The sequence below is a fragment of the Bubalus kerabau genome, chromosome 10 (assembly GCF_029407905.1).
Source record: "Bubalus kerabau isolate K-KA32 ecotype Philippines breed swamp buffalo chromosome 10, PCC_UOA_SB_1v2, whole genome shotgun sequence".
Taxonomy (NCBI): domain Eukaryota; kingdom Metazoa; phylum Chordata; class Mammalia; order Artiodactyla; family Bovidae; genus Bubalus; species Bubalus kerabau.
The window spans coordinates 51,315,545-51,339,640 of record NC_073633.1 but is presented as its reverse complement, the minus strand read 5'-3'; the positions used below and the strand labels follow the sequence as shown (position 1 = coordinate 51,339,640).

The window sequence follows — 24,096 nt, the reverse complement described above, 5'->3', positions numbered from 1 at the left end:
AATCCTGAGTGGTCATTACTCCAAAAGACTGCTGATTTCCTTGGCCAATTGATACTTAAATGGAGGGAAACAGGTATTATTTAGAATAAACTTCATGTTCTCTACTTTAAAGGTACATTTCTTATTTTGTTATATAACATTCTTGATTACTTTTTCCCCTTGAAAGCCTGTATTAGGGGTATTTTCTTTCCTTTTTCTGGTCTGCTTGAGGATGTTAGTTTTACCTTCAGACTTGGCAAGCCACTATCCATGTTGAAAATCCTCCTCACTCTGAACTTTGTGACATTGCTCTATTGACTTCACCATTCATAGTTATAAATGATAAGTCCATTACACGTCTGATTCTCATTTGCTTGTTTTTTTCTTTGGACTAAAGAAATTACTTGAGATGTATTTGTTTGGTAGTTGACAGGGATACTCTTAGTCTGGTGTCTTCAGCTCATGAAATGTTGTAAGGGTTTTTCTAGCAGTTTGTGAAGGTCTTTGTTCTGTCTACAGGCTTCCTCCTACCCAGGAGGACTGACTCTGGGGCTCCATGTGTGAGTGGGTGGGTCATGCTGAGAAAGAAAAGCCTTTGATGGTCAAAGTAGGAGAGAAAGTCCTGGAGGCAGATTTCTGTTCTGTGCTCAGGTTTCTTCTAAGACTGATGGGAAATCTGGTCCTAAGTTTTCCATGTTTCCATAGGCCTTGACCTCTGCTTGTTAGGCTCCTTCGATGCTTAGTTTCTCTGTTAATCCAGTGCAGTGTAAACACAGCTTTGTGTGTTGCAGAAAGCCTTCAGCTTCTGGTCAGTCCACGGCACTCTTCCCTGTTTTCCAGTGTCACTATATTCCTTGTCATTTCGATGGGTTCAAGAAGATAAACACGTGAGCTTAATCAACTGTCTTAAACTACATATCTCTAGAATTTATTCCATACAGTACTTATTAAAATTTATTGTCCTTCTAATATTTTATATGGTTGCACAGATTCTTGCATGACTTCTGTAGTCTTTTTCTTTGATCATTTGACCTTTCTTTACAGGGTCGGTTCTGGACATTACACAGCATACGCAACTCACGAAGGTCGCTGGTTCCATTTCAATGACAGTACTGTAACACTGACCGATGAAGACACCGTGCTGAAGGCCAAGGCCTACATCCTTTTTTATGTGGAACGCCAGGCCAAAGCTGGATCGGACAAACTTTAATACCTCCTCCAAATCATTATTTGTCAACTATACCGGACAGACATTTCCAATTTTCCATAAATACTTGATCTAAGATTTAATTTCATTATGCACTTTTCAGTTTCCTGTTTTGGGTTTAGTTTTATTTTGTCAATGGTAGTGACTTATTGAACATGGGCACCAACTAATTTTTTTTTTTTTTTTTAGTTCTACCAGAAAACCTCAGCAGATATTTTGATTTGCTGCTTTAGTTGTAATAATTCAGTTTTTATATGTAGTTTCAAGAACTTAGTTCTATTTGACTTTTTTATATTAATGTTCAGTTCTCACTTTGAGGCACATTTACATCAATGCTTTGTTACTCTCATATGCTGAAAGCGAGAGATGTTCGTGATTGTGAAGAGCAATGTAACCACCTGCTGCCTTCTCACAGATCCAAGGGAGATCAGGTTGGCTCTAAACCAAGTTATCATCTGTGCTCGTAAATTTGTGGCTCACAAGAGTTCAGTGACTGCTCAGTAATCATTCTTTCTGCTTGTAAAAGAGAACAGGAAGGGCATCATTAAATAGACCAGGTGACTGCTGCTCTTGATATCTCTCAAAGGTGCTGTTTATCAGCACTAACTAAATAAATCGGTTGATTCAGTTGTACCTACATTGCAAATTCAAGAATTACTTTTTTTGTTTGTTTGGGGGCACTTACATAGATGAGATAGGGGTACTGAACAGTCCAAATAAGACCAAATACACTTAAAAGTGTTTCAAAAATTCTGTGGCTCAGCTCCATGTTATCTAAGTGTTATTTATCCAGTGTGAAGAAACTGGAGTGTCGTGTTTGCCTTTTTGAGTCAGCACCTAATTCCCCCATTGGTTGTAGCACTGGGATTAACTGCATGTCCACTCTGGTCTTACTTCTTATTTGGCCACCAGAGGTTGAGATGCTACCTTCCAAAGTTGATTCTGACCATCACCTAAACTTCGGGTAACACTGTGGAGTCCACAGGAGGAAACTAAAGTCTTTAAGTTTTAACAACTCTTTAAACCTCTCACTGGCCTATCCTCATAGCAGAGCAAATGAAAATATTTTCACTTTGAATAAGTAGAGTTTTTGTTGTTTAGCTTAGCAGTCTTTTGAAATTGTTTTCAAGAAAAGTAGGCACCAGCACTGCTTAGCTTTAATTCAGATTGAAATCTGGAACCAGAATCCCATCTAATGAAGCTTCCTGTGCTTTCCTCAAGTGTCTGAGTCAGCCTGCTGATCTTGGGGTGCTGGTGCACAGCGTGCAAATTAGTGAGAGGAGGAGGGGCTCCAGCTGGGCCTGTGCGATAGGACCACGCACACTGTCATGTTCGCTCCTTGTTCCAGTCGGTATTTTCCTCTTGTCCCAGTTCTCTACAAGTTGTTACGGGGGGCAGAATGTAGTTAGTTTATGTTAAGCCAGCCAATCAGACTTTCTCATATTTTTTTCTGTTAAAAAAAAATGGTCCAGATTTTAAGTGTATGGATGTAAAATAAAGTTGAGTGGCACTCCCCCTAGCTTGGATATTTGAAGCTGCGGAAGCAGAGCTGCTCCATTCCCACTTTAATATTAGCTGGAAAAATCCCACATTTTCTCAGAGCAGAACACACCTGCTAAACCGTTTAAAATAACTAGGAGCAAATTATGTCTGAACGTCTACTGTCCAATACAGTGGTCACTGGCCACGTATAGTTAAGTGTTGATTTTAATTAAAAATATATTGAAAACTCAGTTCTTCAGTCACACTGGTCATGGTTCAAGTTCTCAGCAGCCACTCGGCACAGGCCCACCTAGGGCTGGACGGTTCCACCTGTGGGCGGAGCTTTCAGATGGTGCTGGTCTACAGTTTCACTCCAGAGAAAAAAGCTTTGCCATCATGTAGAGATCTTACAACTTAGAGAGCCCAGAAGATAAAATTAAGAGGAAAACATGTATTTAAAACAGTTTACAATGGTAAATTACATATGTCGAGCCACAACTTTTTGAACTACAAAAATGACAATTTCACATAACTTGATCTACTGTATCAGTACATTAACATCACATGACATTGAACTAGAAATGTGCGTCTCCTCTGACCTCGCTCCTATGAATCCAGTCTCTCTTGCTTAGAAGATACACAGCGCTAACTTGTAACATTTGCACTTAGATCACTAGTCTCTGCATGGGCAGCAGTTATAATTCCAACAAGAAAGCCTCGGGCAGTGTTCATGGAGGAAAATGGCCTCTACCAAATGGAACTTACAACAGACTAGACTGCTTTGTTGGGGAAAGTGGTGCTTACACAGGCAACATGTTGGCTTAAGAGATGAACACACTTCCTCTATTGAATTTTGCAGTGTTTCTATCTCTTCATTTGATTAAAGCAGACATGCCTGAAGGATACCATGAAGATTCTTTGGAAAAGCGACTGGATCCATGTGAACTGTGCACTTGAACACCAGTGATGTAAATGTGCCTATTTTTATTTTGAAAATTTAACTGTGCAGCCTTATCACGCCTGTTTCGAAAGCTGACCTTCGTGCTCTTCAGGGCTGTTCCCTGGTGCCGTGCTGCCTCTGGCACGTGTGTGGCTTCCCACTCAGAGAGCAGTGCTCAGGCAGCGCCTCGCGCCGAGTCACAGGGCTCCTCGGAACAAAACTTCCTCAAAAGTCCTCCCACACAGGTGGGTGACAGAAACAGTTTGTGGCAACACAAATCTCTCTCCATGGTGGAGAAAACCTTTGCTTATCCACTGGATTCTACTCAGTGTCTAGTGATGACAAATGTGACAGAATTAGACCAGTAAAGTGTATGGGCCTGGTTAGGTGTTAAATGTGTATCTCACCTGTGGAACCTGCTCAGCAGCTTGGTTTCTAGGGTTGGGGACATATTTATTTCTCCAAGCCAAACCTCTCCATTGGTTCAGTATGTGTACATATGTCTGTTTAGATACACTTATCCCACTTCCACCTCTGCCGTCCCCTAAACTCTCACGTTCCCTTTGTAGCTGAAGTGGCCTCTTCACGTGGGCCCTGGAGAAGCTCCTGAGCAAAGTCTGTTTCTGCAGCCAGGAACAGATAAGGGGGACCAGAGCGTGGCCGCAGGAGGGTGCCCACAGCGCAGGAAGGAGTGGGAGTGGGTGGCATCATGCTGTAGTCCAAGGTCCGTGCATCACCTCGCTGGGTGAGGACCTTCCCCCTCAGGTCTGACTGCGATGGACTTCAGACTTCCCTCTGCAGGTGTTGGTTGTGTGAGAGGTAATCATTTCCGCTGAAACCTAATTTGTATGATGCTGAGCGGATTACTTGTGCGAGTGAGTGATTTAAGTTGTAATCACAGCCCTTTTCTGCTTCACCAACCTGAACTGTTTTATGGAAAGTATCATTAAAGATCTGGTCTCTTCCCTTTTGACTATTATTTCCGAACCTCTTTCAGTGGAGCTAAGTGATGATGTACTTGCTCAAGCTACGGGCCTTTGGAACGAGTCAACAGGTAGCAGGTTTTTACGAACCCCTCATCACCTGGGGCTGCTGGTACACTTGGGCCCAGACAGAATGACCTGGAGGGGCAGGGTTGGTGGCAGCAGGCCATCCAGTGCCACAGTCAGGTCCCAAGGGAGCTCACCCGCACTGCGTGACTTCGTCCTGTCCTTCCTTGTGACTGATTTTATAAGAATGAGGTCCGCTTGCCTCTGTCAGAGCCAGACTACCTTGAGGAACCAGGTTTGGGGCTCTGAGCAAAGGATCAAACAGGGAAACAAGTGCCACTGTTAAAGACTAAATACCTGCTTTACAGTAAGCTCCTGTAAGAACCACCCTGTGTCCACACCCATCGTTTTTCTGTTACTCATTTGCCTGTTTCTATCAGTCTTCTAAAACTGAAGACAGACGCCTGCAGCCCAGATGGTTTTGCCTCCAGTTCCCCAATCGCACGTTTCCTTTTGGCAGCCATGCTGGTCAGAGGCTGTGGAGGAGCCGAGCTCCATGGGGTGGAAAGGGAGGCGCTTGGAGGAGCAGTGCCGAACACCCGGCGGTGAGCCACAGTCCTCCCTGTGGACTCACCCTATGTTCTGGGTGCCTCCTACCCCCCCACGTGAGGAGCAGCGATGTGGCCCGGCTCTGCCCATATTTGCTGCTCAAGCAGAGCTGTTGAAGTGCAGTTTGGGAGACACAAGGAACCAAAATGACTCTCCCCTGTGGCTGGCATGCTTACACTACTCTGCCTTTAAGAAGGTGAAAGAACTATTTCAGGGGTCAGCCCTCTCAAGAGTACTGGTTTGGAAAGGATTCAGGAGGGAAATCTAAAGGCTTTCCAGCAAACACACCTGTAACAGGTGCAGCAGGACCTTTTATGTAAGTTTAACCAGAGCCCAAAGAGGGACTCTGGCTGTCAGCTGTCATTTGAACAATTAAAATGATTAGTGTGAAATACGAGCAGTTCCTAGGAACCCTTTCCTTGAGAAATACATCTTGCTTTTGGCTGTTTCTTGATGTGTGTTGTTTTTAAGAAAAGTCACGCGTTCCACTTGACCTTGGCAGTGGTGGGGTAACCTGGGCACAGGGGACCACTGAGACTGGCTCCTCAAAGCAAGGGAGCAGGCCACAATGGCTACTTTCACCCCTAGGCTGCATTCTGCTTTTACAGGCAAAGCTGCACCAGGTCTGACCCAGCCTCAGTTCCGGAAGAGGGTCCTGGCACGTGTGCTTCATCAACACAAGTGGAAACAGTGTTCCCATTCCTTCCAATTCTAATTATGTGGGAAAAGGAACTAATAGTAACCACTGAGGTGGCCTCCTCTAGCAGAGGAAAAATGGTTCTCATCTCACTACTGCAGCCCCCAAACCAAGCAAGACAGAAGACACAGACATAGGAGTTCACAGGAGGGGTAATACAGTAGGGTCTGGTGAAGGACTGCGAGCGAAGTGGTACTAGAAAATGGATCCACAGATTAAGAAATCTCAGTTTTGTGTTAGGAAGGGAGAACTCATGAATAAAACCTCCAGGCAACTTACCTAGCAGCTTAACTACCGGGAACTAAACTACACACATTCACAAGGAGGATGTGTGGCTGGCTTACAGGGCAAGAGTAAAATACTTCAACTTATAATTGCTTCAAGCAGTTTTGTATAAAGAGTTACTTCATCCATCCTGGCACTTGGGGAAATATAGATTAGATACAGCAGGACACGTAACTGGAAAAATGTAAAGCCAAGTAAACAAGTTTAAAATGTGACATACACACACACACACACAGAAGAACCTTGGGGAGCGAGAAGCTACTCAACACAAATCTTTTATGGAAAAGCTCAGGGTAAAAACAGCCAACTGGGAAATCCCTCTGCTTGGAGGGGAGCAGCAGGATTTGAAGGTAGTTCAGCCTAGGCTGGAAACCATCACTATGGAACAAAATAACAGAAAAGGGGCATCGACCATGGCTTCTGCTTATACCTCCGAGCATAAAACCATCACCTTTAGTTCTTTATAGACAGCAGGCTTCTTCATATTGAAAGTAGAGCCGAAGACTCATATTGATGTCCCAGGAAATAAAACCAGATATGCTATTTACAATTAGAGTCCCTCCCAGTGAGTAGAGACTGCAAGCCCAGACAAAGGTAGTCCAGCCAACACCTCTAATGAAAATGCCAAAAGAGCTCTCTGCCTAACACCATTGTCAGCTAGAAGGAAAGAAATCCCCTTTAAGGAGGCTATTGAACTTCAATATACTGCTTTTCTGCCAGGGTTTTCAATTCCTCTAAACATAAGCCGAGCCACAGACTGCCGCACGTATGTCTGGGTCTGGGCTTCCCTCCTCCTTAGAGCGCCAGCACCAGTTGTTGGCCAAAAATAAACACCATTCTTCAACCATATATGTCCACCAGCCCAGAGCTGGGGAGGAGCAGCTGGAGGTAGGTCAGGTCCCTGGGCTCCAGCCACACTCGGTGTGGCCACTGCATACTATGCACATCACCCAGCTCAATCGGGAGTGCCTGCTGCACCTCTTCTCCTTCCTGGACAAGGACAGCAGGAAGAACCTTGCCAGGACCTGCCCCCAGCTCCAGGATGTGTTTGAGGACCCTGCACTCTGGCCCCTGCTGCACTTTCGTTCGCTCACAGAACTCAAGAAGGACAACTTCCTCCTGAGCCCAGCGCTCAGGAGCCTCTCCATCTGCTGGCACTCCAGCCGCGTGCAGGTGTGCAGCATCGAGGACTGGCTCAAGAGCGCCCTCCAGAGGAACATCTGCAGCCGGCACGAGAGCCTAGTCAATGATTTCCTCCTCCAGGTGTGCGACAGGTAGGCCGCCTCCTGAGCAGCGCTGGCATCCAGAGCTCTGGGAGGCTCCTGGGGGGTCTGGGAAGAGTAAATTACAAGACCAAGACGGCTCTGCTTCGGGGAGCCTCAGCCTAGGCCCAAGGCAGACCCTCCAGGCCCACCCACTGCGCAGTCTCCACAGGATGGACAGAATTATGGGGGGAAAGGGCGCCAATCCTCCTCTTAGCCTCACAGGTCCTGGAGCTGCTTCAGCAGAGAGGAAGAACTAGGCTTCAGCCTCTCCCTGTGCTTCTGACAGCTGCCCTCCCTGGCAGCCATTAAGGGCTGGGTGGGTCCAGCTGGGCCTTCCTTTTCAGTGTCAGGCCCCAGGAAAAGGTTTCAAGATTCAGCAATCAGCTCACCCCCTTGACTCTGCTCCTGGCAAGCATACCCCAAGACCTGTGAAGTGCAGCTGAAGGAGGGTTAGGCTGCTCGGCTCTGGGTTAGATGAACCAATCCAGGCTCCAGCAGGGGTGCAGACAATGGTTTCCTTATGAGAAACTTACTAATCTTCACAGTACCTGAAGTTACTGCGAGGATCAGTAAACTGAAGGGAAGAGTGCTTTAGCCCAAGTTCTCAAATGAGCAAACCAAAAAGTCTGACAGGTTGTGTGATTTGTGCCACAGTATAGGATTACCTGATTTTAGCAAATAAAGATTCAAGAGGCCCAGATAAATTTGAACTTCAGATAGACGGAATAATTTTTGGCATAAGTATGTCCTAAATACATCCTATATTTGACCTTTCGACCCCACAGTGGCAAGACCCCCTTCAGTGTCACGGCCTCCTGCCCAGAGCCCGCCATGAAAGAACAGCCTTCCTCAGCCAGGCTCTCCCTGAGCCTTTACCAGTCCTGACCTGCCTTTGAGGAAACGATCCCCTCGTTCACTAACAAACTAGGTTCAGTCTGCTTGTTGCCACCCAGGTTTAACAGCTGCTCTATTCTGGCAGCCTAACAAGGAACAGAAGCAAATAGTGTAGTGGCCCCTCCTTTTTTTTTTAAGGCCATAGAAGAAAACAGAAGATGGATTTGGGGTTGGTCCCTAATGAGACCATGCCATTTTGATGGGTTTAACAAGACCCAGTAAATAGACAGGGAAGTGATACATACAGGGCAAAAAGCCTGCCCTAAATTTCTTCCATTAACTAGCCAGGCGTGGACTGTACCTGTCCGGGTACAGCAAGGGTCATGAGTGTCATAAAAAAGCAAAGGGCTTGGGGCTGAGTCCCCCAGTACTGCTACTGTCTGACCATGTGACCCCCAGCCCAAATATTTAAATTAATTCAACTTCATTTCTTCCCCTGTGAAATGGGATAAACTGCATTATCTCACAGGATAATTTGGGATTAAATGACACAGTAGCACTGGTACATAGTAGGTATTGATACCTGTGCACCAAACCTAGATCTGGCAATCACCTGGGGACAGCTAAGGATGGCTGGGTGGGGAGTCCATGGTTTCTTTTGATGGTTTCTTCCTGCCTCCGGATTATTCTAAAGGTTCTCAAGAGAAAGAAATCATGTTAACAGCCTTGGGGCTTGAACGCCTACCTACTCCTCACCACCACCATGAAGGTAACAGTTTCTCTCCCACTTGACAGATGAAGAGGTGGTGCAGCAAGGTTCAAGTATTTGTCCTGAGTCAGACAGCAAATAAGTCACAGGCAAATCACTTGAGCTCCCTGAGCCAGTTTCCTCATTCAAGACACTGGGGGTGGAAGGCAGATATGAAGACTAAGGAAGATGTGCAAACTTGGAAAGATGGGGTGTTCTTAGTGTGTGGTTGCAGCCATGTCCAGTCTACTTTAGTTCCTTATTTCCTTCCTAAAGCAAAGGGAGCTGAGCTGGCTCGGTCAGGTGCAGCCCAGGGGCATTGAGGGAGGCTGATGGGGAAAGGGAAATCCTCTGTGGCCTGGCTCCAGCTTCCTCTGGCAATAGGAAGCCAAGGCCTGCACCCATGAGACAGGTTCTTGACTGGAAGCAGTCTGGTCCTGCCTGCTCCCAGGAAACATGGCTTAGAAGCGCCTACAGAAGGCCTTGCACAGGCTCCAGACACTTCTAATCTCATTTAGTCCTCAGGACAACCCCACTGTGGGCATTATTCTCTCCCAGCCAACCTCAAACATACATACCAGGTAATCAGTGACAATTAAGGTCACGGCACAAAGAAGCCACGTCCAACTTTGCTCAAGATCTTTTTCCCAAGCAGTTGCTGGTAAGGTTGGTGCAGACACCCCCCTACCCCCATGCTTTCTGGACAAGCTACCTGTGTCCCTGACTGTACCCACAACAGGCCTGGGTCTAGCTACCTGTGGATCTTGACTTCTGGCAGGCTGGCATCCCAGTGGAGTTGCAGTAACTGCCTCAGTCAATTGAGCTGAAACCAGGGCTCTAGAACTCAGAACCAATACTCAAAGGGGGCCCTGATGGCCAAGAGTTGTAATGGGCCTGACTCTAAGACACTTCACAGGAAACCCTCTCTGCACTGTCCTGCCAAGATCACCAGGGCCTCAGCTTGAAGCTAGACTTGAGCTGTCACCATGCACCACTTTCCTCACCCTCCTAGAAACCAGCATCACCTATGTCCACAGCAGGACGGGGGTTTGTGCTCCTGGGGCTAAAAGCCCACTCATAGCCAAGTATGGTGAGGTGGAGTAGCAGAAGAGCAAGGGAAGTGGGTCCCAGTTCAGATCTCGGTTGTGTCACCGTGGGCAACTTCCCAAAGGGAAACTCACTAGATCCGATCAAAGTGAAGGTCGCTCAACCGGATCCAACTCTTTGAAACCCCATGGACTATACAGTCCGTGGAATTCTCCAGGCCAGAATACTGGAGGTAGTCTTTCGCTTCTCCAGGGCATCTTCCCAACCCAGGGATCGAACCCAGATCCCCCGCATTGCAGGCGGATTCTTTACCAGCTAAGCCACAAGAGCTAGGCCCGGTACTCTATAAGATGCGGTCTCCCAGAGTTGGCACTGGGACCAGCCAGCCAGGGAGCTAGGGGGCGTGACCGGGGGCGGCCGCACGCTAGCAGGCTAACCGCATCCTCCTCGGCCCGGGCCCGCGTTCTCTCCGCAGGTGCCCCAACCTGGCAAGCGTCACGCTGTCTGGCTGCGGCCACGTCACCGACGACTGCCTGGCGCGTCTGCTGCGCTGCTGCCCGCGCCTGCGCGCGCTGCACCTGGAGAACTGCGCGCGCGTCACCAACCGCACGCTGACGGCCGTGGCGGCGCACGGGCGCGCGCTGCAGACGCTGCACGTGGACTTCTGCCGCAACGTGAGCGCGGCCGGCCTGGGGCGACTGCGCGCCGCGTGCCCGCGCCTGACGCTGCGCGCCGAGCATAGCGCGGCCATGATCCCGGACCAGCTGCCGCGCGGCCCGCACGCGCCCGGCACCGCCCTCCGCAAGTTGCTTTTGCGCTAGGCCCGCCGGGCCGCGGGCAGGACACCGGCCCCGGGTCACCGAAGGAGCTACATGTGTTGAACGCCAGCTCCTAGACAGCCGCCACATCCTCAGCCAAGACGGATACGAGCGCCTACCCCATATTACGATTTTATACATTGGCTGAGTGCGAGATTTGATGGCCGGATGCTTGGAAAACGCTCGATTGTTTCTCGCTAAACACCAGCACACTTTTATGTTTACCCTGCGCCCCGGGTTCTCTACTTGGGTTCTATCCCATGCTTCGCGGCTGAGGCTGCAGCTGCGGGGAGGGGAAGGGGACGGGGGTGTCCTAAATCACCCCCGTGGGGAAGTGTGGCCACCCGGGGCTCCCCAGGGGTGTGTGAGGGACAGCCCTCTCCCCAACCCCTCCTTGCTGCGCCAGAGGAAGGAGGGGGTAGAACCCTGGGCCTGAGAGCCGAGCCTTTGCTCCTTGCCCACCCCCAACTCTCTTCGAGCGATTCTAGAAAATTCTTGTTGATGTGATTCTTTCATAAACTGCAGCTATGCTTGTTTTCTACCGTTCTCCCATCCATCAAAAACGAAGAAAATCATTGGACAATCCCAAAGTAAAGACTTAAAAGCAGCAGCCCTGGTTAAATCTTTGGTTAACGAAACCATTAAAAGCCAATGCCAAGTTAAATTTTTACCTGCTAGATTTGAACGTTGGGCACACGCCTTGAGTTCAATTTCATAGCTTTAGTCACTGCTGTCCCACCTTTAGGCACCAAAGTAGAGGCTTTCAGTCATCAGTCATCCTGCAGCCTCCTGGTTCCAGGTACAGCGCGAAAATTTGGGGGAAGAGGGGAAGGCAGGGAGAATGGTGAAGTAGTGGGCGATATTCACCCTGGCTACTCCCACCACCAGCTGAGATCAAGGCCCTTGACCCACCTGAGACCAGGTGTTTCTTCTTTGTGAAAGGAGCTCTTGATGCCTACTCACTGGTGTTGGGCTGCACCTGTAGGCCTACAAGGCCTGCACTTGCCCAGCTTTAATTCTGAGAAAAAGCCCAGAGTCAGCAACAGAGACATCAATGGTTTAATGGGTGGAGGAAACTTACATGTCTGAAGCAAGGTCCTGGAGTGACACCCCACTGTATGCAGCAGGCAGGACATTGTGGCAGTCTTTGCTTGGGAGAGGGGAGGGGACATGACCAGTTATAGGGGAATTCATGGCAGGTGGGCTCATTAGTTACCAAGGAAACCAATGGGGGGCATGCCACTCAGGGACCCTTTGATATGAACAATCATCAGCTGGGGCCTGGGGCAAGTATCGAGGAAGATCAGTCCTATATGTGTAGGGTTTAGGTGAAACAGGTACCTGTCAGGTAGGGGACTTACAGAGAACAAGAGAACAGCTATCTTGAGGGGCCTGACCAAACATATGGGTTCCTTATTCATTGCCCAGACACTGGGGAAACAGCCAAGGAAAAAAAAGACGTTCTGTTCTCATGGATCTTATGTTCTAGTGGGGGAAAAGACAGTGTACAAGCCAGTGTATAAGAAGATAAGTACTGGGGAAGAGGGGGAAAGTACAGGGTAAAAGATATTTGCGGACTACTGACCAGGGCCAGAAAGGAAAAGCAACTTAAAAGAGGTTGACAAATGTAAGCCCCCTTGAGAAGGAGGCATCTGAGAAATGAAGTGGAGGGGTGCAGCATCTGGAGGAACATACTCCAGACAGAGGGACAGCTGCCAGCACAAAGGCCCCAGACTGGGAGCATGGCTGGTATGTTGTGGCTGAACAGAGTGAGTGAGGTGAGGAGACAAGGTGAGCAGAAGAGATGATCAGAAAAATAAGGGATAAAGGAGGCCTCAGTGGTTATTATGAGGATGAAACAAGAGCTGGAGATCCCCACACTCAGGCTACCCCCAGCAGGCGCCAGGGCCCCAAGATGATGATGGTGAAGGCCCAGAGGTGCTGAAACTTCTAGGCAGAGTCTGTGAGCAGGCAGACAGCATCCCACCTTGCCTAAACCCCTCCAGGGACTGAAGACCTCAGTTCCTGCCCCTGGGCCCCTGGTTGGACCAGCACTTAGCCCAGAAATAAAATCCCATTTCATCCCCCTGTAGGAAAAGCCAGCCTTGCAAAGCCACCAGCTTCAGTGGAATGGGAGGGCCCACTATTAGCCTATGATACGCAGGCTTCCTCTGGGTGATTTTCTAGTTTACCCACCATTGCTCTGAACAGTGGAGAGAGGCTTTTTAAAGGAAATTAATTTTTCAGCCACTACTGAAAACAATGTTGAAAGCAAGCTCAGGCTTCCAGGGAGTTAAATGTTTGTTTAAAATGAAGCCACTTAAACCCCATGGATTTGCTTTCATCATCTCTGATAAGCCCCAGTTCCCAGAGGTCCCATTTGCCCTGGGTTGGTGGTTTAGTCTGGGGAACAACAGGATCCTGGTTTCTAGCACTCCTCTGACCAAGCACAGGTCTGCCCTCTCCACACCTCAGCATTCTTACCTGTGTATTGGGATAGCAAGAAAATCTTGCTTTGCAGAGTTCTTTTAAGAATCATGGGACTGTGTTTGTAAAGCAAACAAAGGTTATTATAAGTTCAGTTGGAATGTCAGTAACGTGCATTCCCTTGAGGCTCCTTTTCCCACAGAAGCTCTTTTATAATGAGGGTTCAGTTCCCTTTGATGCCTAGTGAACCCCCATGTACCAAGACTCGTGATCACAGCACTGAAGCTGTGCTGACAGCTGTGTCCAGCATTCTTTCTAGGGCTCGTTAGGCCCCGCCCCCTGCAGGGGAGCTTTGGGTCCCTAAGCCCAGGCCCATCTGAGATGCTTCCAGAAGGCAGGCACTGACTCTCCAGCCTGCCTTCTAACAGTCACTGTTCACAGCAAAGGCAGTGGGCAGAACACAGTGTCCTGCTTAAGTCTTTTCTCAGACTTGCAGACACCAGGGGGCACTGTGTACTTAATTAACCCACCAACTCATTCATTGCACAATCATTTACTGGGTACTGGCCCTGGGCCGGGCTAGGCCTTACTTCAGGGGAGTCAGTCTAGTCAGAAGATGTGCCGCTGGGGTTGGGCAGGCGTTTTGAGTTCTCTCTCAGCTCTGCCATCTGTAACTTCTGACAAGTTATGACTTCTCTGAACCTCCATTTCTCTATTTGTACAATAGGATAGGTACACTTTCGGTGACACTGAGACAAGATTATGTCTAACTGTGTAGTGCCTGGAAGGGGGAGGGTAGGGAGAGGCAGCCTCACATCCATGGTGGGGTTATGCCTGGCAGAACCCACAAGGCCCAGGCACTGGGAAGCAGCAACACATGTTGAAAGACATGACCTTTAAGCCAGACCTGGGACTGACTCCAGTTCCCGTAAGGTTGGTATCAGCAGGCACAGCTCAGAAAAGACAGGAAGCCCAATGCATCTCCAAAGAGAGACGAGCTGGGGGAGATGGGAGCCTGACCCAGAACCACCTGGAAATGGGCCTGGGGGTTATCTATGCCCTCAGAGCCTCCATTAGAACAGATCACAGACTTTGCCTAGGTCCTGAATGCTAACTCTTTTCACTCTGTTTTGGCCAAGGCAGCCAAAGTGAAAGCTAAGGGGAGGGTGCAGGACCTCAGCACCAGGGCAGAACAGTGCCCCCTAGTGGGGGGGCTGACCCCAGTCACCACATTGTACTGGCCGACCCTCAGTGCAAACATAGACTGGGGCCACATGCTCTGATCAGGGGCTCCCGACTGCTCCCTAGGAAGCAGAACCTGCTGCGGGGATTTCGGCACAGGCTAAGCATTTGCAGGGGACTGACTGTGCTCCCTCAACTCCACTAGCAGTGTGCTGAGAGGAAGCCAGGACTCCCAGCTCTCATCTATTAAGTACCTGTGATCCGGCACTCTCCTTCTCCTGACCGTGAATTCCTGGTCTGTAAAGGGAGAGACCATGTGATGCCTTAGTTCTAGCATTCCTTCAACTCTGGGATTCAATGCCCAAGACTTGGTTTTTGCTAAACCCGAGCTCAGCAGATATAGGTTTCATCTGGCTGACAGTGCTGGGCAAAGGCCACAAAGCTGGGAGGCCCACAAAAAACATGCATCTTGAAAGGGCCTCTGAGGAAATCTTAAAGGTTGGGGGTAAAAGTCTCTCGAGACCATCTAAGGGTGACAAAAACTGCAAGGATTTGTTAACTGACTAAATCCAGCAAGGAAAGAAAAAGACCTAAACCTCTATGGGGGTTAAAAGTGAACTATGGGGGGGGGGGGGGAATAGTTGCACTAGGCTAATTTCAGGTCCTCAGATCAGGGACTCCTGCCTTCTCCTCTCTCCTACAGCTTCCAAAAGTAGAATGAAGCAAAATGATAGGTTTCCAGCAAAGAAATGGTATCTGTTATAAAACCAAGGTGTCTCTCTAAGTTTCCTAACACAGTTAGGGCTCCTGAGAAGCCATCCGTTAGGCCTGACAGGTGGGAGCTGGAACCATGAGCATCAGCCTGCTGTGGGTGCCCTTTCCCCATGAGTCCAGAGCAAACTGTGGCAGCACAGCCCAGAGCCTCATGAAGCTCAAGGCCTCATTTTGATTTAAAATAGTCTCTGAGACTAGAGACATAGCCTTCAGCTTGCACACCCTCGGCCCAGCTCAGCAAGAGGGAAGAACCACTGGTTACCAGGAACCAGCCCAGAGGGCCTGGAGAGAACCCTGTGGTGCAGTCCAGGACCTCCACAGCACAGAGGCCTCTCTTCTCTGCAGTTCCTTGTTGACCTAGAGGCCCTGACAGTGCATTCCCGCTCACTGAGTGGGTGCTGCAAGCTTCTTCTGACTGAGCTCTCAGGTCAAGTATTAAAGGCCCAGACCCTGGAAGTTATGGTCTCCTTCTGAGACACAATTCCAACTGAAGTCTCTTTTCCATAAAACTAAAATGTCATCATTCTAAATATTATTAGGCATACTCACTGGGAAATATCCATGTACCACATTATCTTGGCAAGCAAAACCACATTTTCCTTTCAATTTCTTTTTGCAAACACATGCATTTTACCTACCTTGTGGAAAGCAAGTACTTGTAAAGCTCGCTGTCTGGCACCTCATTTGAGCAGGCTGTCAACCTTGACCTTGTCCATGAAGTACACTGGAAGTATAGGGGGGCATGAACTTCTAATGGATGAAAGAGACAAGCCACCTGAAGGCTGTGCCTGCTCCCTGTTCCCACTCCCAGAGCCTTCACAGCTGCTCTCCAGATGGCCCGTTCTCCCAGAACCACATGCTCATTCTGACATGCCTGAGCAAATGAGCATATAGCCCAGGGCCTTCAAGGGCTGCGTTTAAGCACCAAGGGTGTAATCTTTTCCCCAGTCCCCCATACAACTCCCTACCAACATTCAAGGACATAAAAGCCACTCCTTAGTTCTCATGTTAATTCACACATTCACATGGTCACTCATTCACGTAAGTGCCCACCTGGCCACCTTCCAGAGTAGATGACATGTACTGTAAACTGCCCTGCTCATTAATTCCATTACTGTTTCCACTGGTTCCTCAAAGGGCAGTATGTGGGGGTGGGAGTGGGGGTGGGGTGGGGGGTGTGTCAGAACTGAGTAGAGCTGTATCCTATACCAGGTATCCTGGGCTGTTTAAGAAAGGCTCCTATGAGTGTGTCACACTTTAAGCCAACTCTGGAGGCGGCGGAAGGGTGGTGCAAAGTACAGGCCAAGTGGCTGACACAAGGGCCTGTGATGAGGGAACCCAGTGAGAGGCTGAGGATGACAGAACCAATGGATGGAAGCTTTCACCTCGGGCTGCTATACCCATGTGGGCCTGTGCCCTGTCATTTCCAAGCAAAGTCCGGTGTGAAGGACTGCTTCTGATGGATCAAAAAGCTGTCAGAATGAAACCTGAAAGCTTACTCTCCCTTCATCAAAGCTCCAGTAACAAAAGCAGCCCATGCACTGATTCCTGAATCAGCTTTATTTATCTGCATAAGGAACCCTGCACAGGCAATTCAAATTAAAACAAAATAAATATATGAATATTCATGTAAAACTGTCCTTTCTAATGAACAATTATACACAATGTACAATTCCATGTTCACTGGGCGGGTTTACAAAAATGTACCATTCCCAACTAAAAATGCACCAAAATGGTTCCATGCAAACTTATCAAAAGTGACCAAAAGTATGGAGGGAAAAACCTGACTGAGAGCACTTTGTCTTTTTTTTTGTACAATCACAGAAAAATAAAAACATCTAATCTTTGTTATCTTTAGAGTAACTAAATGTGGCCACTGTTTATAATGTCGGTGTATGTTCCTAAAACATCTATGTAGTTACCATAAAAGTGTATCAACATTAAACTGGAAGTGAACATTATCGAGAAGAAAGAGGGGTGATGGCACCCTCGGTAGTCAGTAGTCAGTGTCGGAGCCCTCAGCGTTGTCCACGTTTCGCGAGAGCATGTAGTTGTCCATGTCGATTGATCGGCAGTTGTTGATGGCGTAGCGCAGGCGCTCAGCCATGACCAGCTGGCTAGAGTAGGGGGGCAGTCTCAGCTGGAAGAAGCAGGTCTGTGAGGTAGGCAGACTGTCGTAAGGCTGTGGAGAGAGAGACCCAGAGCTGTGACTGCAGCATTAGGCGGTCATGGCAGGGGCGGGTGGGGAGCAGCGCTACTCATAACCACCGCCTCCAAGGCAGGAGAGCATTTCTCCCTGCCTGCAGGTGGGCTCCACGAACAGGACTGACTGCATGGCCACCTGGAGAGCAAGCAGAGGCTTGGCCGTGGTAGGGAGAGCGCAGGCTCTGGTGTCCTGTGGCCACCTTGCTTTTGGTGAAGATGCTTCTTCCCTCTCCTCACTCTTCGAAGGCCCTCCCGTGTGACATGAGAATGAGCCCTGCCTGGTGGGGTTACTTGGGAGAACATGCTTCACATGGTGCCTGCCACAGGGCAACAGAGTTCACTCCCTTTCACCAGAGGGTGCAAACTTGAAGCTGCTATGGAGATGCGCCAACAGAGCCAGTGAAATGGAAGGAACAACTGAGGCAGTCACCACACTCATCCCCTCACTGTCCTCCTAGTGAGCCTTCTGCACCCTTTGCCTGCCATCCCACCACCGCTCCGATGAGGAAGGAGCAGTTCATGAAACCCCAGCCCACCTCTTTAACTGATGGTGATACAGTTATTTAAAACAATAATTATGATGCTTAGTAGCAAGACAGAAAAGTGCTGGGGATAGATTATTAGGTGAATATAAATACAATTTATATAAAGTTCCAAACGTGTCATGCAAAAATGTGTATGCTTGAGGAATTACACAAAAGTGAAAATGGATACCACTAGAGGGACAGGGTTCCTGTCTCTCCCTGCAAACACTGTTCTGCCCTGCAAACACAACTGTTTTCCAAACTATCTATAATGATAGTAATGATATATACTGTTTTTATAATTTAAAAAAAGTTTCAAAAAAAGAATCTGCCCTCTCTTTCTCACTGAACTCCTGGAAACCAGCCCTCCTTTTTGGAACTTGATCAGGTGAGTGCATTTCTAAGAAGTGGGAGATGGAAGGCCCAGAAGCTTAGCTGTGCCAGAGCCAATGACGAATGCAGAAAAACCACAACCCACAAAAACACTAAAGGGGAGTGTCAACAGGTGGCTCTGATCTGGAAACTGGAGAAATGGTTTAAAAGTCACAAAGGAGAGACCAATAGTGGTCAGTTTCCAGAGTATAAAACTTTCCAGGCAGGGATGTTTAGTGGATTAACTCCTGGGATGGCAGGGTAGCCCAGAACAGATATAAGGCAAGGCTTTTTTCCAGAACTGAATAGAAGCAAACCATTTCCTCCTCTCTGAAGCAACAAAATAGATTCACAGCTTTTAGTTTCTGGCAAGTCATGTAGAAAATTCATGGGAAGGCTCTTTTCATAGCCTTTCCTGTGTGAGGCCTCTCCAGCAAGCCTAGCATAGGAGTGGAGCCCAGGCAGGCAGCCTCTGGAGGCAGCAGGAGAGGGCCAGCTTTGACTACAGCAACTTTCAAGGGGTAGTAACTGGAAAAATATCAGAAAGGCTGATACTGAAACTTGATGAAACTGATGGGATAGGCCCTTGTAACGAGGTCCTATTTTCCTTGCTGTTTCTGGAATAAACACTATGGGCCCAGCTCAGAGGACTGTCCAGCTTTTGGGGGGTTGAGAAGGACAAAAGAGGGGACACAGACACCTCTAACTTAATGTTGGGCTTGAGGGATGTACTAAGTGTCCAGGAGATGGACATAAGGAGATCTAAGTCTGCCCTAAGGAATAGTTAGGAGGCATAGGAAAACATCCAGGAGGGCTTCTTGGAGGAGATGACATTGGTATTGGGTTTAAAGGATAAATAAGTGCTTAACAGGTATACATGGAAAAGGAACAGGAAAAGAACTTTCTAAAGCAGAGGCAAGAGCCTACACAAAGGAATGGACATTTAAAAACAGTGTCCATGGGTGGTCTTGGAAGTTCTCTGGTGGCCTAGTGGTTAGGATCCTGGGCTTTCACTGTCATGGCCCAGGTTCAATCCCTGGTTGAAGAACTGACATCTCACAAGCCATGTGGTGTGGCCAATAACCGCCCTCGCCCCCCCAACAAAAAAAACCAACTAACCAAAAAAACAGTGTGGTCTATCAGGAGAAAGGCAAGCAGCCATAATGGCCAGAAATAGTTAAGTGTCAAGAGGTGATATCAGAAAGCAGGGCAGAGGCCAGACTGTGGAGGTGTTTAAGGCCACTAAGGTGGTCAGCGTTTGTCCTGGAATCAACACAAGGGGGCCCTGAACAGTGTAAAAGAAGAGTGGCATGGTCAGATGGGTGCCTGAGAAAGAAAGATGACTCTGGCAGCAGCATGCATTTAAGGCTCTAAGCCGTTTTATTCCTGAGCCATCTGTCATAACGGCAGCTGGGCTGGTGCTCTGCAGCAGGGGCCTTTCATGAGGCTGCAGAGAAGCCGCTCTGCCTGTTCCGTGATGCACACCACACACGTAGCCGAAGATCATGTTACTGCTGCTCCTCGTGTCGTCACGTTCTTCTTGGAGCACGTGCACCAGTTAATGGTTAGTATCTTGGTGAAAACAAATAAACAAGACCATGTCCCAGTGCAGAAGTCACATGATGAAAAGGCACAGGAAATAAGACGCAGAGGTAACAATGATGGCCCTTCTGCCAAGCTTGGCTTTCATTCAGGAAGATACTGGAAGATTCAGTGAAGGTTGTTGGTTGTGGTGTGATTTCTACATCCATGTAGGACTATTTTTTTTAAATTGAAGTTATGAGATGTTTCTAAACAAGTTTGTCCTGCTTGATTAAAAAGAAAAAAAAATCTGGAAATTCCAAGCATTAATCCTGAATTGGCAGGCCTACTTGAAGCCCAACATGCAAGCAACAAGGAAGCAACAAAGGCAGACATTACCAGAAAGAAAAAATATCTTACTTACCCTATCAACCTTCATGATTTGAAATCTCTGAGAAATATCAGCAGTGTTGGCTGGTAGTCGAGATCTTCCAGACACAAACCTCATGAAAAGCACACGCTCCTCGTTGGAGAACTCCTCCAGTGTGTGCCAGAACCACTGCACCAGCTGATGCTGCTCATCCACCTCCCGGTACCGTACCACTTTCTTCAAGACTTCTACAGAGATCTCAGGCATCCCACACACCATCTGCTCCAGCTGCTTTGCTGTGAGGAGGGACAACAGCGGCACAGGGACGATCCAGGACATTCCTTCTCGGACTGCAGCCACCTGCTCCCAGGAGAGGTTGTTCATTCAACATCTGTGTGCAGACTGGGCACCCATGGTGGACCCAATCGGGTTGGGCACCTCATGTTGCTCATCTGCTCCCAGGCCCTCTACTTGTCCCTCAGAACTGGTATGACTGCACACAATCCAACCTTCTTGCCTCTGACCCTTTGTTAGAGTTTCTCCCTGCTTGTGGGATTCATACATTCTTTCTTGTCCCAGGTCAAGTCAATTCAGGGGCCCACCTTCTCAGCCCCACAAAACTGCAGCCCACGGGGGCCCTTCTAATGCCAACCCCACCCACTTACACTCCTAACCACACATGGCCACAGGCTGTTAAAACTGTTCTGTGGAATACATCTTCTCACCAGGGTAAGCAGCTTTTGGAGGATGTGTCTAGGGCTTCTACTGTCTTTGTAATTTATATTTTCTTTTGAAAATAGTTATATTCTTTTTGTAAAAATCATTTGTGCTGATTGTAAAAAAAAAAAAGTTAGAAAAGTACAAAGAAGAAAGTAAAACTGAGAAGTCCTTTCATAGGAAGGCAGTAAAAAGGATAGAGAATTTAATTAGGAGATGGGTCCTGAATCCCAGCCCCACCACTTCTTTTAATTTTCTCATCTGAAAAAATAAGGCAAATAATTGCTGCTCACATGATTATGATAGGTATTTTAAACGAGTCTCTCACAGTGCAGAGAACAGATCAGTTGAGGAGTGCCGAAGGGGTGCGGTCAGAGGCTGCCTACACAGTCTGTTTGGCGAAACTACTCCAAGGTTATACAATAGAGCATACTCTAAACACAGACCTACCACTGTTCAAAGTTTGTTTCATAAATAACTCCTCTACTCTTGGTCAGTTCAGAATCATCTGCCAAACAAGAGAACCTCAGAAGCCACATCTTGAGGAAGGCCATGGAGTTATGATTGTGTAAGGCTGTCATGCCCAGGGCTAAGGAATGAACGGGCAATAAAGACAGTCTCTGCTGACAGAAAAGGGAATGCCCCAGCCAAAATGTGCCAAAAAACAAGCTGAGGTACATGGATGGCTGCTTGAATGGGGAACAACTGGGACAGCTATAGGAAGAACACGGAGTTCTAAGAGACAAGGAGGAAGTGAAAGAGGAAGGTGGTATTGTTATCAAGAAAGGAACAAAGCCAGGGCAGAGCAGAGCACAGCTGCTGGAGAACAGGTCAATCTGGCCTTTATAGGAAAGGTCAGCACAAGAGCCTGGATACCATAGTTAAACCTGGTTTGTGATCGTGGCTTTGCCTTGGGCACATTACTTCATTTCTCTGGACTCCGTACATTCATTTCTGAAATGGTGATAGTAATTTCTATCTCCCCATCGAGTAACTATGGGGAAAACTGCACATGTGGGAGGATGCTACCACATCTGGCATGTTGGAAGTGACCAGGGAATTTTTGGTCAGTTATTCAGAGGAATAAGCATCTTTAAGCACTAGAGACAAATCCTAAGCCCTGACTGTGTAAACAACATTGCTGACAGGATCCACTCTTACTAAGCTAAGGGGTATAGTTTTCTGACTAGACTTGGCCCAAAGCCAGAGTCGAAGAAGGAACCAGGAGCGAAGAGTATAGAATATATATAATTCAAAGTACTACACAGCCTCCGACCCTGCATCCAACTCTTGAGAAAAGCCCAACATCTCTGCAAATAAGGTATTACTGAATTGGCTACAAAGGACTATATAACCAAAATCACCGCTTTGGGACACAGTATTCATTTCTAAGGTCACTTATCATACTCCCGTCATTTACTAAATGCTTACTACACATCAGCACAGAACAAGGATATATAAGTTAGATATAAAAAATATACTCTTCATTCAATGTCTCACACGCTAATTAAAGAAAGAAGACCCAAACTCTGCAGCTTAATTCTTAGTCTACAATTCAGAAGTATGTGATAGCTTGAGGCATTTCTAGGTGACAAAAAAGATCTGCACAGTTACAGACCTAGAGGAAAGAGGCCCTCATGGGATCACAAGGCCAGCCTTCAGGGATTCATTCACATGGATCCTGACTGAGCTGGAGCAGGACAGTGGGCTGGGGGGCAGTAAGACATGAAGACAAAGAAGAATGAGGAAGAGTGAGAATAAGAAGGCAGGTTCCAAAGGCCTGGCCGAGGGCTTGGCCTCCAAGCCAAACACTGGCCAATTCAGGGCTCACCTAAGGCTTTGAGTAAAGAGCAGACCCTGAGATACGGCCTGAAAAGTCTCTGAATAGGGACTGAAATATAGATACAGATTAATCAACACCGTGAACTCATACAGCAAAAAGCAAACCTCTCAAACCTCTCATGTGAACCTCTCAAAATGTTTCCTCTCACCTGTCGGTCCATTTCATGAAGTCGATATTCAATGGCCCTCTCCACATATTCTTTCCTATTAGAAAACGTGAGTGGGATACTATTTCCTCCAGGGATTATAGGAACCATTTTGCCATCAGCGCTTTGGCCAACAAAAGAATCAAGAGGAATCATCTATGAATAGAAGAAAGAAGAATTTTTACTCCATAGTAGAAATGACCACAAAAAGTATGTTACACACAAATACAGCAGAACATCAACAGCATCAGAAATCTTATGGATGAAGACAAGGCAAATGAGATAGCTGATTAGGCTACTTCAGGGGTTCCCAACTTTTAGGATCTAATGCCTGATGATCTGAGGTAGAGCTGATGTAATAATAATAGAAATAGAATGCATAATAAATGTAATGTGCTTAAATCATCCCCAAATCACCCCCTGTCTACCCCCATCCATGGAAAAATTGTCTTCTATGAAATCAGTCCCTGGTGGGTACCAAAAAGGTCGGGGACTGCTGGGCTACTTGATGAGCAGGGAGTGCTGACTCATCTGGTTTTCATTAAAAATGCAGTTGAATCTGTCTCCAAACCAGGTTTGATGAACTCTGGCTATCCCAGGCCTCCTGGGTTCTCTCTGTCCTTCACTCTAACTAGCAGAGAGAATGGATTAAAGGGGAAGGAGCAGAAGCTGAGTGCTGGAGCTGACTCCTGGAGCGGACTCTGTTAGCAGCTATTTAAACTTCTAGGTTGAACTGCTAAGTGTAGCAATGGTATACGGCATGGGTCAGCTGGACAGCAAACAGAAGGCTATATCTGAGTTTTACACAGGAAAATTCTCATCAACACCAGCAGAAACATGGATCAGCCAGGATTTACCTCATGGAAACTCTCCTCAGTAATCCCACTGTCTTCAATGTGAAGAATGCTGTTGAGAGTCTGCACGTAGAGCAGATCCACCTCTTCCAGGTCTTCCAGGGTGAGTGGAACACAGCAGAGCTGCTTCCACACCAGAGGGGCCAAGTGGAGGTCCAGAGGCTTCTTTGTGCGAATGGCAACCCCCATTAAGATTCCCAAGAACTTAAACTGCATTAAGTGTTCATCGAGGCAGGCAGAAGGATTAAAAAGGAACCTGCAG

The 24,096-nt window shown here is 47.7% G+C and overlaps 3 protein-coding genes and 1 long non-coding RNA gene across 17 annotated transcripts in view; 2 read left to right on the top strand and 2 right to left on the bottom strand.

Annotated features, from left to right (window-relative positions):
- USP3 (ubiquitin specific peptidase 3) overlaps positions 1 to 1,269 on the top strand; it is a 171,620-nt gene extending 170,351 nt beyond the window's left edge. For 2 of the 3 annotated variants that reach the window (XM_055537704.1, XM_055537705.1), the window contains exon 15: positions 1,024 to 1,269. In XM_055537704.1, the coding sequence (XP_055393679.1) occupies positions 1,024 to 1,189 (166 nt within the window). In that variant the 3' untranslated portion in view covers positions 1,190 to 1,269. Of the gene's footprint in view, positions 1 to 770; positions 867 to 1,023 lie in introns of all 3 variants that reach the window. The other variant, XM_055537703.1, reaches the window with a different exon arrangement.
- The window catches only part of LOC129621351 (uncharacterized), a 33,252-nt gene extending 20,350 nt beyond the window's left edge, over positions 1 to 12,902 (bottom strand). For 2 of the 4 annotated variants that reach the window (XR_008699238.1, XR_008699239.1), the window contains exon 1: positions 11,572 to 11,715. This is a non-coding gene — a long non-coding RNA (uncharacterized LOC129621351). Of the gene's footprint in view, positions 1 to 11,571; positions 11,716 to 11,812; positions 11,922 to 12,887 lie in introns of those variants that run through there. The other 2 variants (XR_008699241.1, XR_008699240.1) reach the window with 2 other exon arrangements.
- Positions 7,008 to 11,713, top strand: FBXL22 (F-box and leucine rich repeat protein 22). Its single transcript, XM_055537707.1, has 2 exons — positions 7,008 to 7,462; positions 10,558 to 11,713. Exons 1-2 carry the CDS (start codon positions 7,128 to 7,130, stop codon positions 10,901 to 10,903), a joined length of 681 nt encoding a protein of 226 aa, XP_055393682.1. The 5' UTR covers positions 7,008 to 7,127; the 3' UTR covers positions 10,904 to 11,713.
- Positions 12,903 to 16,822: 3,920 nt separating the features above from the next.
- Positions 16,823 to 24,096, bottom strand: part of HERC1 (HECT and RLD domain containing E3 ubiquitin protein ligase family member 1) — a 214,073-nt gene continuing 206,799 nt past the window's right edge. For 8 of the 9 annotated variants that reach the window (XM_055537694.1, XM_055537693.1, XM_055537697.1 and 5 more), the window contains 4 exons: positions 23,838 to 24,090; positions 22,984 to 23,136; positions 20,330 to 20,635; positions 16,823 to 17,465 (listed from right to left, as the gene is read on the bottom strand). In XM_055537694.1, coding sequence (XP_055393669.1) covers positions 17,280 to 17,465; positions 20,330 to 20,635; positions 22,984 to 23,136; positions 23,838 to 24,090 — 898 coding nt within the window. In that variant the 3' untranslated portion in view covers positions 16,823 to 17,279. Of the gene's footprint in view, positions 17,466 to 19,728; positions 20,190 to 20,329; positions 20,636 to 22,983; positions 23,137 to 23,837; positions 24,091 to 24,096 lie in introns of those variants that run through there. The other variant, XM_055537702.1, reaches the window with a different exon arrangement.

What these genes read in the sequence shown, in the direction of transcription:
- FBXL22 (XM_055537707.1), top strand. Translation starts at nt 7,128, where the DNA reads ATGCACATCACCCAGCTCAATCGGGAGTGCCTGCTGCACCTCTTCTCC. An exon ending in CTCCTCCAGGTGTGCGACAG is followed by an intron (nt 7,463 to 10,557) that starts GTAGGCCGCCTC and finishes TTCTCTCCGCAG; the next exon opens with GTGCCCCAACCTGGCAAGCG.